The sequence below is a fragment of the Schistocerca piceifrons genome, chromosome 5 (genome assembly GCF_021461385.2).
Source record: "Schistocerca piceifrons isolate TAMUIC-IGC-003096 chromosome 5, iqSchPice1.1, whole genome shotgun sequence".
NCBI lineage: Eukaryota > Metazoa > Arthropoda > Insecta > Orthoptera > Acrididae > Schistocerca > Schistocerca piceifrons.
This window is the reverse complement of record NC_060142.1, coordinates 271412481-271427099: the sequence shown is the minus strand read 5'-3', so window position 1 is coordinate 271427099 and position 14619 is coordinate 271412481. Positions and strand designations below refer to the sequence as shown.

Here is a 14619-nt window from a genome sequence, read left to right as displayed (position 1 = left end):
GTACATAAGTGTCAAGAATTGTGGTGCCAGAGAATAAAACTGTTACCAACAAAGTAAGCTGAAAATACAATAAAGTTACATCTGCGACATCACTTATTTATATGTAGGAAATGAACTGTAAGGTAAGTGAACATGAGCCTTGGGGAAAAAAAAAAAACCAAGATCTAATTTCAACACTGAATAACTATCAGTTTATGGTATTAGTGAATTGCAACTCTCACATTCCTCACATTTTTACAAAAGAACATGGAAAATGCCTACTTACAGCTGACCCGTTTCCACACTAACTTTCCATCCCTCTACTCTACAGTTGGCAGTTAAAAGTTTACATTACTTCATTCTCTTTCATTTTCTTACAACCCCCCCCCCACCCCCTCTGCCCCCCCCCCCCCACCTCCTCCCCGAGAGTTACGGAAGCTTCACCACCATCCTATGGTGGGAAGTCAGATAGTAATTAATTCAACATTCTCCTCATTACATAAGCACAGCCTCCGTATTCTCTCTTGCTGGATAAAAGTTTTCTTTGTACATATGAGAGCTTTTCATGTATATGGTGTTTCTATGCTTGTTTTTTGTCCAATCTTTGCAAGAGTGAATAGCCATTTCATTATAAGGGGTAACTATTTAGCTCCAATTAGTTTACAAGGATTCATGTGAGCACAAATTATAGCAATTATCACAGGACCCAGTACAAGACTGAACTACTTGTCGCACAAAATGAACAGAGCTGTTCTTACCATCTTCTCCAGAGTACCCAATGACCTCCCGAGGGGAGACATTTGATTCTCCCATTTCATTGATGGCAACAACCTTAATACGGTATTCTTGGAAAGTTGGCTGTCCTGTCACTTCAAACTGTGATTGCTGCCAGTCTGTTATGTCTCTGGAAGTCCACTGTGTTCCATCAATATTGCGTCTCCAATACACACGGTATGAAAAGCCTGGTGCATTATGTTCAATCTCAGGCATTGGCTGCAGAAGGATAAATACTATTAATAATAAATCATAATAATATGAACATTTTCATTAAAGAATTTACATACAAAAATATCAATAAAATCCCATATTTCAAATACTATATGCAAACGCACATACCCAGGATTCCATGCAGGTGTGTAACGAAATTACTTCTGAATGATAATTTGCTCATAAAGAGAGTGAACATTAAGTAACCTCATATTTTGTGACATCTAGTAGTGTGACAAACAGTATGTTCAAGTGTAATTAAAATATTTATTTACTACTTTCATAATGGGAAAAATAATTTTATATAGCATGACAAGGTTCTTTTCCAAATTCCTCAATCAAATGATTTGAGGAATTTCATAAATAATGTGCTGGAAAGTTGGCTTTGGATAATATCTCTCTCTCTCTCTCTCTCTCTCTCTCTCTCTCTCTCTCTCTCTGTGTGTGTGTGTGTGTGTGTGTGTGTGTGTGTGTGTGTGTGTGTGTGTGTGTGTGAATTCACACTAATAAATGGAAAGGTAACTTCTTATCATTACAGCCCTCATATTGGTTGAGTGGAAATTCATTGTAATATACTGTCACTTCTCTTTCTCCCTGCATAGATTTTTCAAGGCAGATGTCAGGAAAGAGCAACCTAAGCATACAATGAGGGGCTAAGAAGCCAAAAGAGATGAAAAGCAACTGGCAATGGTACACGGTACTGTCTGCCTCTCCCTACACAAAATGAATCCCTCAGCAGCCTTCTTGGGTGTACACTACTCTAGTCCCAGACCTGACTGCTACAAACCAATGTGGTGTATAGGTATACTTACTGTCCAACTAATGACTATATTGCTTGGGTCTGTTCCCTTCCCTTCCACATTATCTGGATTCTTGTAGGGGACATCAGGTGGTGTCGAACACATCAGGGAGTGTTGTGAAGCTTGTGACTGACCAATCTTGTTTACAGCTATCACTCTGAAAGTGTAGTTTGCCCAAGGACTCATACCAACCTGCAAACAAACAAAAGTTATGACAATATAAGACACTGCTGTAAATAAAATGAAAGTTAAACAGGACATACTCTTTGCAATGATTTACAAATGCTCAAAGTATGAGCAAAATTATTTATGGCGTAATTCAAAATACAACATAGTAAATACAACATATTAAAATGAAACTTTTGTACAACGCAGAAAAGGCATTAGGCCAAGATATATGAACACACCACATTATTCTTTCGGTACTGATGTGTGTATTACCGTGCAGCATACTTAAATCTTTGAAACAATATTGCACTCACTTCTCTCTGAAATGCCATGCCATGCCACACATTTGTATTTGAAAACAAATGACAGCAAGGTAGGGAGGGCATTTCAAACAAACAAACATTTTAATATAATGGAAGGAAACATTCCACGTGGGAAAAATTATATATAAAAACAAAGATGAGGTGACTTACCGAACAAAAGCGCTGGCAGGTCGATAGACACACAAACAAACACAAACATACACACAAAATTCAAGCTTTCGCAACAAACTGTTGCCTCATCAGGAAAGAGGGAAGGAGAGGGGAAGACGAAAGGAAGTGTGTGTGCGAGTGTATACCTGTCCCTTTTTCCCCCTAAAGTAAGTCTTTCCGCTCCCGGGATTGGAATGACTCCTTACCCTCTCCTTTAAAACCCACTTCCTTTCGTCTTCCCCTCTCCTTCCCTCTTTCCTGATGAGGCAACAGTTTGTTGCGAAAGCTTGAATTTTGTGTGTATGTTTGTGTTTGTCTGTGTGTCTATCGACCTGCCAGCGCTTTTGTTCGGTAAGTCACCTCATCTTTGTTTTTATATATAAAACAAACATTTTATATAGAAAGTGATATTAACTGCTGCTTCTGTCTATGCTGTCTACTAAAACTTTCCACATCTTCCTTTGCGATATTTGTCTTTACTCATTCAGTAACGTTCACAAACTCTGTTACTCATCACATTAACAAAGACCTATTTCCAGGAAAGCATACAAAACTTTTCCATCAAAAATACACACAAAAATCAATATTTCCCAGTTTATGTTTTTTACATGACACAAATATAAACAAAGAAACTGGTGCTCCTTAAATGAATATATTCAAAATAACTATTTACTCTTAACATTTAACACAGCAATAAAGCAAAACTGCTAATTAAAGTATCTGCACTAACCGTATAGGACATGTCAGTAGCAGGAACAGAATCCACAGCTACTTCCCACGAATCAGGAGTGAAGCTAGTGTTATACTGTATAATATACCGTAAAATTGGAGCACGATTGTCACCCATTGGCTTCCAGTTAATACGAGCTTCTCGTTTGCTGCATGTTACATACTGCAATTCTGGAGGATTTGGCACATCTGTCAAAATAACACACACATACTTAATAACTTCTGAAGTAAAGGAATACATCAAAATAATAATAATAATAATAATAATAATAATAATAATAATAATAATAATAATAATAATAATAATAATAATAATAATAATAATCTTTATTTCTGACAGCCAATATCATCTGTACTTTTATACATTACGTACAATGATCGACACATTTTATCTGCTTTATTCCTTAGTACTTTTAAGAAATTTAGGGGATAGCAGATATGAATACGGATGAACGAGTTAAAATTATCCTAGTTTAGGGTCTCCTGCAGCAAACAGTTCGAAAGTAGATTTAAATTTGAGTGCAAGACACAAAACAGAAAGATGAAAAACCAAGGAAACTGAGCATTGTAATTCTGAAATCCACAATTATCGGGAGTTCAGCATAATTGTGTGAACACCTACTGCCTTTTATAAATGTAACCACCTATGTTTACTCTCTAAACAATGGAAACTCCAGGCAGGAGTATCAATAATGCTACTTTCCATACAGATAACATGCATAATTGCAGACAGGCACAATTAACAGACACTTACACATAAGATTTCAGCCTCAGCCTTAGTTGGAAAAAGAAAAACAATTCCTTCATACAAGCAAGCACAACTCAAGCACACATGACATTAGTTGGTGATCATGTATGTGGGAGGTGTGCTTGCTTGTGTGAATGAATGGTATGTGTTTCTCTTTTTGCAGGCTGAGGCCGAAGGCTTCTGTGTAAGTGTCTTAATGTGCCTGTCGGCAATTTGGCATGTCATCTTTTTGGTAAGTAGCAATTCATTTTTTCCTAAATTGTTTATGTTTACTCTCCAACTGACAAACCATTAGTTCATGCATTTGTACATATGCATAGCTACACAAATGCATATTCAGAAAACAAATGTTTTTGCTACTTAAAACAATCTCTTCTTTTTACTATTTCCACAAGAACTAAGTTTTCATTATTAAAAGCAATCACCTGTTTTTACTATTTTCACAAGAGCTATCATCTACTGTTAATACTTGTAAAAATGATTGGAAAAAAGAGAAAGATTTAAATAAATAACAGCATGAGTGGAGAAAAAGTGCGACATTCATTCATGAAAACAAAAGGAAGTCAATCGCCTAGTATTACAAATCAATTTTTTAAGTTTATGTTGACATATGTGGTTCACATCCCATACTGAGCAGGATGTGAAAGATTGCATATCTCGCCAATATTACACAAATGCTACTTTTCTAGGGCTGCAGATATTGGTAGTTCAGTTGGCAGATGGAACTGCAACACATTTCCTTAGCTATGTCCCGATGAAGTTCATTTGTTTATTGCAAAACTGAAGTTCTATGATATGTGTGTGTGTGTGTGTGTGTGTGTGTGTGTGTGTGTGTGTGTGTGTGTGTGCGCGCACCCAAATGCAAATTTTTGGAAGCTTGCCTGCAATGGTGCGGTGACTGACAAAACTATGAGAGTTTTTCAATGGAATGTGAAAGAGAATTGACTTCTATTTTATTTTAGGTTCAACCAACGAGTGAGAAACGCACAATTCCATTAACGGAAGTCTCCAACAATATTTTGTAAAAATGATTATATATATATATAAACACCCTCCCCCGGTGGTGGAATGAAGAACTTCATAGTCACACAATCCAATAAGTACACCTGGTGCAGAGTAAATGAGTGATTGACAGCTACCGTATTTACTCGAATCTAAGCCGCACTCTAATCTAAGCCACACATGAAAAATGAGACTCGAAATCAATGAAAAAAAAAATTCCCGAATATAAGCCGCACCTGAAAGTTGACACTCTAAATTCAAGGAGAGAGAAAAGTTTTAGGCCGCACCTCCAAATCGAAACGAAGTTGGTCCATTGTAATATGAGACACAATTTAGGTCGAATGAATGGAGATACAGCTACAGTAGTTTGGTTCGAGTCGTAAGCTTAGCAGTTAAGCTTTACCAGGTAGCCATTGCTATGTGTCAGGCGCTCCGTCCATATTTATACGGGTACCCTCCCTTTTTCACGTGCTTCGTCTGGTTTGAATTGATTGTTTATTTTTCTTTGATCTGATAAGTGCCGTTCTTTTTGTTATAGGTATTTACGTCACTCTAAGCTGAAAGTGCATTATTGTATTGTGTCATGCATTGTTTGTCACATTCTGATAATGAGTGTTTACGGCCTGTCGCCGCTCGCGGCATGGCTTGCTTTTGTGCGCGCTACCGCCACTTACAAAAAAGAGAGAGAGAGAGAGAGAGAGAGAGAGAGAGAGAGAGAGAGAGAGAGAGAGAGAGAAATCTTATCATTCGCGAAACAATGGCAAGAGACTGCTATTTGTTGTTACTTACACTGCTGCTTTCTTTGATAATGATCAACAAGAACTAAATAATAGACCGCGTATGATAGAAGATGTTCTGAATGAGTGTTTAGCAAAAATTTTTCTCCGTTTGAAAATCTTTGCAGACACCTCTTTAGTACATTACATTCTGCACAGAAATTAGGGTCATCTTAGACTTAAAAATCTAGTCAATTGCCGTGCTTCATTTCTGACTGTATCACTATTAGGCATAAGAATAATACGGATATAAACATGACGTGATATGTATATTCTTCCGCGTTTGCTGTTGTCTCACTCTAGTTTCGTAGTTTATTAGGCAGACAGGATTTAAATGAGATAGCAGCAAACACGAACGAATACATGGCAAAATGTTTATATTCGTATTATTCTTATGGTGAAGAGAATACTGCATGTGATTCACAATTCAAGAAGTTCCTATTAGCAACCATCTCTTCTCACAGGTAGGAAAATTTCAGAACGTAGAGTTGGCCATATTGACAAACATCCCAGTCTTGCCATTCGGTTTTTCGTAGTACACTGAAATGCTGCTACATTCAAAGATGAACAATACGGAATTTGTATTTACTTCGTGGGATAATGTATGAAAATGCAGTGGTTGAAAGGCGGGGCAGAGAAAAAAGCTCGTCTTCCACCTTTTTTTAAAATTTATTTACTGACGCAGAGGTTTTGGCACTAGTATTTACCATTGTGCCTGCAAAACATGCCTGTGTAGCACTACATATATTCGACGGCTGAAGTTAGTTGTGGCGGCACCTACCAACATTTTTCAGAACTTCCGCATACTTTGCACTCGATTCTAAGCTGCAGGCGTTTTTTTGGATTACAAAAACCGGAAAAAAAGTGAGGCTTAGATTCGAGTAAATATGGTACTCGTTTACAGACTGCTACTGCAACAACATATCAGAGAACGAGCTCAGTCACATTTTCCATTCTGTCCCATCACAGTCATATGCTCTGCTACCTCAGGGGCAATTGCCACAGTCAGTTACAGGTGAACCAGTAACGTAACAATCACGAGTAGTTTTCATGGTTTCCACTGTTTGTGTGCAGTGTATTTATTTTATTTGACAATGTCATAAACTAGTTGCAAAAATATGCGGGAAAGTGATAAGACTACTCCTATCCTGTTAAGCAAACCCAATTCTCAATATTAACAGACAGTGTGTGAATGCACCCAGAATGGAAATGCCCAGCTGCTCCTGCTGCCACAGCCATATCGTGTGTGCAGACAAATGTGAACCAACATCACCACATCCCATGCTTGACTGAACCAACATCACCCCCTTCCATGTTCGACTGTTAATCACTTTTGTTATTTTGATCGAGGGATAAGATGACAATTTTTACTCAAGAAAGGTGAAAAAATATCTTACACTTGAGGAGCCCTTTGACTGACTACACACTGCAGACTTCCTCGGTAATGCTACCTTAACATTGCTGGTTCTTCCAAAATGCCAAGTGGAGACACCATAATGACTGACATTTCTCGAAACTTTTACCTTCAAACTACATTTCTGAGAAATTACAACACTAAATATACAGCAGTTTTTGTGTGTGTGTGTGTGTGTGTGTGTGTGTGTGTGTGTGTGTGTGTGAGAGAGAGAGAGAGAGAGAGAGAGAGAGAGAGAGAGATCTATTGCTGATGAAGGTCTTAATGGCCGAAAGCTTTATTTATGACAGTCTTTCTGTTGTGCCTTTCAGCAACTCGGCATCTTCACTATATGGTGAATAGCAACTTTCCTTTTGATAATATTGTTACATTCCCTCCTGGATTTTCCATTGTTTGAGATATCAAGAAGGCTTTTCAACATGCACAAACAGAAAAATTAAAATCACAGATATATCAGCAATGATTATTTGAAGTATTTTGCAAATGAATGGTGATGTTAAATCCCAACACCTCATATTTATTGCCATAAACATTGTTATTTCAACACAAAAATAAAATAAGCAACAAACATAGAACCAATTCTTTTAACATACTACTGCTGTCAATGTATTCCAGTTAAATAAAAAGCTACAGATTCACCAACCTTGAACCGTGAGTGTAGCAGACGCTGTTGCTTCATCCAGCTCTGTACGGGCAACACAAGTGTAAGTGCCTGAATCCAGTTCGATGGCCTTTGTTATGGTAAGAGATGTATCAGACGATTGGATGAAGCGTGGTTCTGCTTCAAAATCAATCAGCTGACCCTTCTTCATCCAGTCAACTGTCAGCTGAAGTGAATTATCAGCAACAGCATTGCATCTAAATGTAGCAGACATTCCCGCTGCCACTTCATAGTCTTCAGGTTCTGTGGTAATCCGTGTGTGCTCTGCAAATAATTCGACACTTTAAATAACTGGTTGTTACTAGTAGAGACGTGACCGATATTAACAGAGTAGAAGTGGCAGTTCTGTCAGTAATGCTCACAACTGACTTATAATATCCTTTTATTGAAACAATCACACCAATATTTCACAATTTAACTGGTTTCAGACATACAATGATAATGCACTGTGAGCACCTAGTTTCCCTGTATGCATATAAGGAATGTTTGATTTGATTTGGAAGGTTAGCACTATGTGGTTGATATATAATATATATGATGTACAGGTTGCATGTTCATAATTGTACCTAAAAGGTAGCTGTCTTTTAAGCACAAAATAAACAAAAATAAATGTGGAAGGGTACTGTTTCTGCTTTGGTTACTGGAATTTCCACTGTGCACACATCATCAGTGAAAATGCTTAAATGACAGTGATGTCATTAAGCTAAATTTTATGGATTTTTGTTTTCTCAATTTTTTTTTTTCATAGTCTGAAAAAAATATTTAATGGTAAACTAAAAGTAATGATGATCAGAAACACTACTGACCTTTGACTGTAAGTTTTCCTGATGCTTCCTGATGACCAAATTTGTTCTCTGCATAACATGTGTAGTCACCCCCATCTGAATAGTTAACATCCCTGGAAAATTGTCACTGAAATTAGCAATACATCTTTTATGGTGCATACACCTGAGGAAACTGACAAAATTGTCGAACATCAACCGTGCACATTTACATATGTATGTAAATGGAATGCAATTTTGGGATGCATAATACTTTTAAGAGCATTTTAATATCAAGCTTATAAAGCAATCCACATGAACCTCAGTGAAACACATGTAGTCCAGTCAACAAAGGAAAATTAGGGGAAACAAACTGCATAGTCACAAATTTTTGTACAGTGCTAGGAGAGAGTGTCATGAGCAACACACTAAAAATTTCCACAGGTGGCATGTGAGCATTAGGGTGGGGTGGGGGTGGGGGCATTTAAATATCATTTTTTATTGTTTTCTTTAATAACTTCCAGCAAAAATGTTTCCCAGTACAAAACTGAACTATGTTAAACTTCCTACAAAAAAAAAAAAAAGGTCCCTATTAATTTTTTTCTCTATGACTAATAATTTGCACACAGATTATTAAACATGTCTTACTTGTATAAAATTACTGTTTACTGTTAAATGAAGTGGGTTAAGAACAAATATTACATGTGTGTGCCATGTCTAAGTGCAGTAGAGCCGTACTAGGGGATAAACTGTGTTCTCGGATTTTAAAAGGGTGTAAGGGGCACAGATGGAGTGTAGAAGTGCAAGGAAGATAGGCTGTTGGGTTGTGGTCATTCATCTCCCCTCCTTCAAAGTTCTGTAAACCAAACCACAAACTGGTGATTTCCCAATATCTACCTCTCTACGTCATAGGAATCAACTAGAGGGTGTTACACAAAGTTATATCAACTCGCTGCCTTATCGATCACTGGTGTTGCAGAGTGCCGAGGTGACTGGGCTGTGTTTATTTTACCCAAAGAGGACTGATACTACAGAATATAGATATCAATTACTAATAATACTAATGCAGGAAACACATGTGGACAGAATCTAAGTAAATCTTTATTTATTATTCTGCACTGCTTGAGGAGAAATCGATTCTTAATCACTCTGTATGGCATCTGTAATATTCTTCTGGGGAAGGTAACTCCCAAACCATGAGCACTGTATACTTTTCATTTTGCAGATAGTCTATACCTGTCCATTTCTCTTACATCAGCAGACAATATAACTTTCCCAAGTTTGTGTTTATATACTAGATTTATTTGTAATTTATTGAATGAGTACTCATTTTCAGTTGTTAAGTGAACTTTTATGTACAATATGTTCCTATAAACAATGGCTGAGAAGTGTATAATGTGTAAGTGTTATGTTTCAGCCACCTTTGTAGTGGTGGGAAAATGGACTGGATAGGTAAAATGAGGTACTTTACTGCTGTCTGTCACTGACAGCATATTGTAAAGCCATGTAGTTGTGTTCTAGTCACTCGGTGGCGAATAAATGAATGATCAAAAAGCTACTGCACTTCTCCCACCACCAATTTTGTTACTGGTAGATAGCATAAAGCTCTTCCACTGATAAATTGCTAGCACTTGTACAGTGGGCTGCAATTAGGAGAGCCACTTACCATATGTCCACAGTATGTCTTTGAAGGTGGCTGTGAATGCTTCTGATCATGTTCATGTCTAGAACCATAATCTGATATAATGCATTGCTTGATTGATGTTGAAATATCTTAAGTTCCACTGCATAGGGACACAATTTCAGTCTCTGGGCCTCTTCAGCCATTGGGAGAGCTGACGCTGAGGTGATGCATTTGATACCACCGATGATGTAAAAATATTCCAGCCATTGAAAGTGAAGACAGTAAAATCTACACTACCGAAAACATACTGACAGTATATTACACTTGGGACAGGCTCTCCATTGTGGCAGAAATCTGACAGTTCTAGATATTTAACTTTTCTATATAGTAGCTCACATGACTGCAAATAAGCACTCATTTAATAAACTGAAAACAAACAAAGTATGTAAATATGAGATCAGTGAAGTTATTTTGTCTAACGATATAAGAGAGCTGGGTAGGAGATGCTGGGGAGGTATAGTCTGTCTCCAAAATGGAAAGCCAACAGGGGTCATAGTCACAGAGCTTGCCTTCCCCAAAAGAATGCTACAGCTGGCTTTCAGGATGACCAAGAAGCAATTTTCCCTTGAGCAAAAGTAGAACAGTGTGAAATGTTGATTTTTTTAAATAATAGAACATGCCCAATCTTTTAATTAGGCCTAAAATACATTAAGAATAAATTACCCTCCTGTAAATAAATCTGCAAAGTAAGGAGAAAAGGTCACGATTTTTTTTGCTGTTCCAGTACAGAAAGATCGAGAGAAATGTTTATGTATCGAAACTGTAAAGCAGCACTCACTCACTCACTCACTCACTCACTCACTCACTCACTCACTCACTCACTCACTCACTCACTCACTCACTCACTCACTCACTCACTCTCGTTCGTTTTCAATGGCTGTTTCATAAATGTAAGTGTCGCTCTGGAACGTTTGGCACATAATTACGCTAATTTAATTTCAAAATCTGTGTTTTAATTAAGACTGTACTTTCCTTTTTCATTAATTCCACATATCAAATTATTATGCTGCATTTTAGAACTTTTTCAGACTGCAGCGAAGAAGAGTTGCCGACAAATTGTTGGGTGGCCACAGCCAAACACTACTAGTGTTCAAACGGCTATTACTTTATCAAACTTTTACTTCAGCGTTCCTGAGATATCTTTTACTGGTCTTTTCTATCAGTATCCGGTCAATGTGATTACACAAGCTCCGTAATTTTTAGATCAGTCGCTGGCCTCTAAACAATGCCATCGGTCAACATTCTTGTCGGCTGATGGGAATCTGATGTTGGTTGGCGGAATATATAATTTCATCATCCACAAATAAAAATTGTTCTTTGCGGCATTTTATCATTTTAGAAGCTTGCCAACACCAAAAGTGATAAACATAATATTAAATTATTTTTTTTTTAAATACCAGTAATATTAAATTGGGCAGAGATTTACATACTCATATATACTGTCCATATGTGTTTCTTTTTCATTAGGCCAACTCATTTGCTTGAGTTGAGGGTTAAATACCAACAGGTAAATTTATAGCTACAACTCTTTTTGACACAACAATCAAAATACCTTATTTCCAGGTCCCCATTGTCCAGAGTAGTGTATCTCCCACCAGTTAGCTCCTTTCCATTACGTATCCATTTCACCTGTGGCTTGGGAGCTCCAAATGTCCTGCATAACAGCGTTACCGTTCTGCCGTCCACTGTCTGTTCACTACGTGGTGGCTCAGTTATTTCAGGTGGCAAAGCTGCAACATCATGTCTTACATAACATATTTTCAACATGATATTTTCCTTTGCCCCCACCTCCCAAATAAGTGTTAATCAGACTTAATACCCGTATATTAAAATTGCATTGCTCATAAAAAGTAATGCAAGTTCGAAACAATACCAATGGTCATTCGAAAAAAATATTATAATGGAGTACCTGACATAGATTAGAAGCATTTTAACAATGAAAATCTCCAAGAAAGCACAGCTAGAAGTAATGAGAAAGTAGAATAAAGTCCTCATGTCATCGACAGAACAATAATTCTATATTTTATTAAAAATAAACTGTTTCCTGAAGAAGAGATTTTTCATTAAAATAAAATTTTGTTTGCTCAACAAGAGATATCTGAATTATTCAGTCTTGGTACAGTACTTAGTCCTAAAGTGAGTACAGAGGTTCATTCTAGCTTTTCAGTTGTTTGAGTTTAAGGATTTTAAATTTTTTTTACTAATTATTATTTGAGAAAAATATGTACAGTTGGGAGGGAGGGAGAGGGGGGGCGATGGGGAGACAGAGGGGGAGGCGATGGGGAGACAGAGGGGGGGCGGTGGGGCGACAGAGGGGGGGGGGATGGGGCGACGGAGGGGGGGGTGGGGAGACGGAGGGGGGGGGTGGGGAGACGGAGGGGGGGGTGGGGAGACGGAGGGGAGGGGATGGGGAGACGGAGGGGGGGGGGGATGGGGAGACGGAGGGGGGGGGGATGGGGAGACGGAGGGGGGGGGGATGGGGAGACGGAGGGGGGGGATGGGGAGACGGAGGGGGGGGATGGGGAGACGGAGGGGGGGGATGGGGAGACGGAGGGGGGGGATGGGGAGACGGAGGGGGGGGGATGGGGAGACAGAGGGGGGGGGGGATGGGGAGACAGAGGGGGGGGATGGGGAGACAGAGGGGGGGGGATGGGGAGACAGAGGGGGGGGGATGGGGAGACAGAGGGGGGGGATGGGGAGACAGAGGGGGGGGATGGGGAGACAGAGGGGGGGGATGGGGAGACAGAGGGGGGGGGATGGGGAGACAGAGGGGGGGGGATGGGGAGACAGAGGGGGGGGGGATGGGGAGACAGAGGGGGGGGGGATGGGGAGACAGAGGGGGGGGATGGGGAGACAGAGGGGGGGATGGGGAGACAGAGGGGGGGGGGTGGGGAGACAGAGGGGGGGGGGTGGGGAGACAGAGGGGGGGGTGGGGAGACAGGGGGGGGGATGGGGAGACAGAGGGGGGGGATGGGGAGACAGAGGGGGGGGATGGGGAGACAGAGGGGGGGGGGATGGGGAGACAGAGGGGGGGGGATGGGGTGACAGAGGGGGGGGGATGGGGTGACAGAGGGGGGGGGGATGGGGTGACAGAGGGGGGGGGATGGGGTGACAGAGGGGGGGGGGATGGGGTGACAGAGGGGGGGGGATGGGGTGACAGAGGGGGGGATGGGGTGACAGAGGGGGGGATGGGGTGACAGAGGGGGGGATGGGGTGACAGAGGGGGGGATGGGGTGACAGAGGGGGGGATGGGGTGACAGAGGGGGGGGATGGGGAGACAGAGGGGGGGATGGGGAGACAGAGGGGGGGATGGGGAGACAGAGGGGGGGATGGGGAGACAGAGGGGGGGATGGGGAGACAGAGGGGGGGATGGGGAGACAGAGGGGGGGATGGGGAGACAGAGGGGGGGGATGGGGAGACAGAGGGGGGGGATGGGGAGACAGAGGGGGGGGCAGGAGGCGATGAAGTTTGATTACACATGACGGAAAACACCTTCCATGTTGCCATGTATTACAAAACTGCTTTTGAGAACAACAAATGAACTCGCATCAGCACTAAAGTATAGCTATGCCACAGTCTACAGGAGAGCATTTATTGTCATCCAATACCGTTTGTGACAAGGCACCTGGAGGAAGACTAAACCTGACTGGCCGTTACACTTGTGTTCCTCCAGGAAAATTTTGCAACATTATAGTGATATTGTGATAAGGAATGCATCAAAGTTAAAAATCTATTTTTAACACTGTAATATCAGGAAATACTAAGAATATGACATGTATTTTAACTGCTGTGATACAGGAAAGACGTCATAAACTGTGTAACTACCACAAATTCGAGGGAAAATGTATTTCACTTTTTAATTTGGGGTAACTATAATCAAGATCTTACTCCATATGCAATAATTAGACATTTATCTCTACAATAGTTAAACATAGTGTAGGGAAGCAGCCTACTCAAGATGTAGTAAATTCTCATCAGTTTCCATTGTGTGCCAGCCAGTCTGCTGTAACTAGCTCTGACGTCATAAATGTTGCGCAGTACCTTAAAAATCAAGCAAATGACCTAAAACTTTTCTGGCATGTCAGAAGTAATACTAAATTAATGTGTGTTAAATATCAGTTCGATAACTTCAGCCATTTTCGAAATTTGGACGTTTTTCTGGAAAAATCATTGGCGCAACAGAAAAGAGCTAGAGACTTCAAAATTTATATTTAGATTCATCTTTCATAATGATTTAATAAAAACAGTACTTTGGATTTCACATATTAAGATTTTAGTGGAAATTCATGATTTTGTGGTTTTCGTCTCAAAACTGAAGGAAGCAAGATAGATTAAGTAGGCTAGTAAATAAGGCTAGGATGTTTAGATTTAAATAGGTTGGAAGTCCGCTATGACTATGAAGATGTGTAAAGTTTCCTTTTAGTACCTATAAAATTA

The 14619-nt window shown here is 40.0% G+C and overlaps 1 protein-coding gene across 4 annotated transcripts in view; it reads right to left on the bottom strand.

Annotated features, from left to right (window-relative positions):
- Positions 1-14619, bottom strand: part of LOC124797891 (neuroglian) — a 102401-nt gene that overhangs the window by 45691 nt on the left and 42091 nt on the right. For all 4 annotated transcript variants that reach the window (XM_047261002.1, XM_047261000.1, XM_047261003.1 and 1 more), the window contains exons 10-15: positions 11735-11912; positions 8544-8635; positions 7720-8001; positions 3138-3325; positions 1779-1958; positions 738-972 (exon numbers count right to left, since the gene is read on the bottom strand). In XM_047261002.1, the coding sequence (XP_047116958.1) occupies positions 738-972; positions 1779-1958; positions 3138-3325; positions 7720-8001; positions 8544-8635; positions 11735-11912 (1155 nt within the window). The remainder of the gene's footprint in view (positions 1-737; positions 973-1778; positions 1959-3137; positions 3326-7719; positions 8002-8543; positions 8636-11734; positions 11913-14619) is intronic.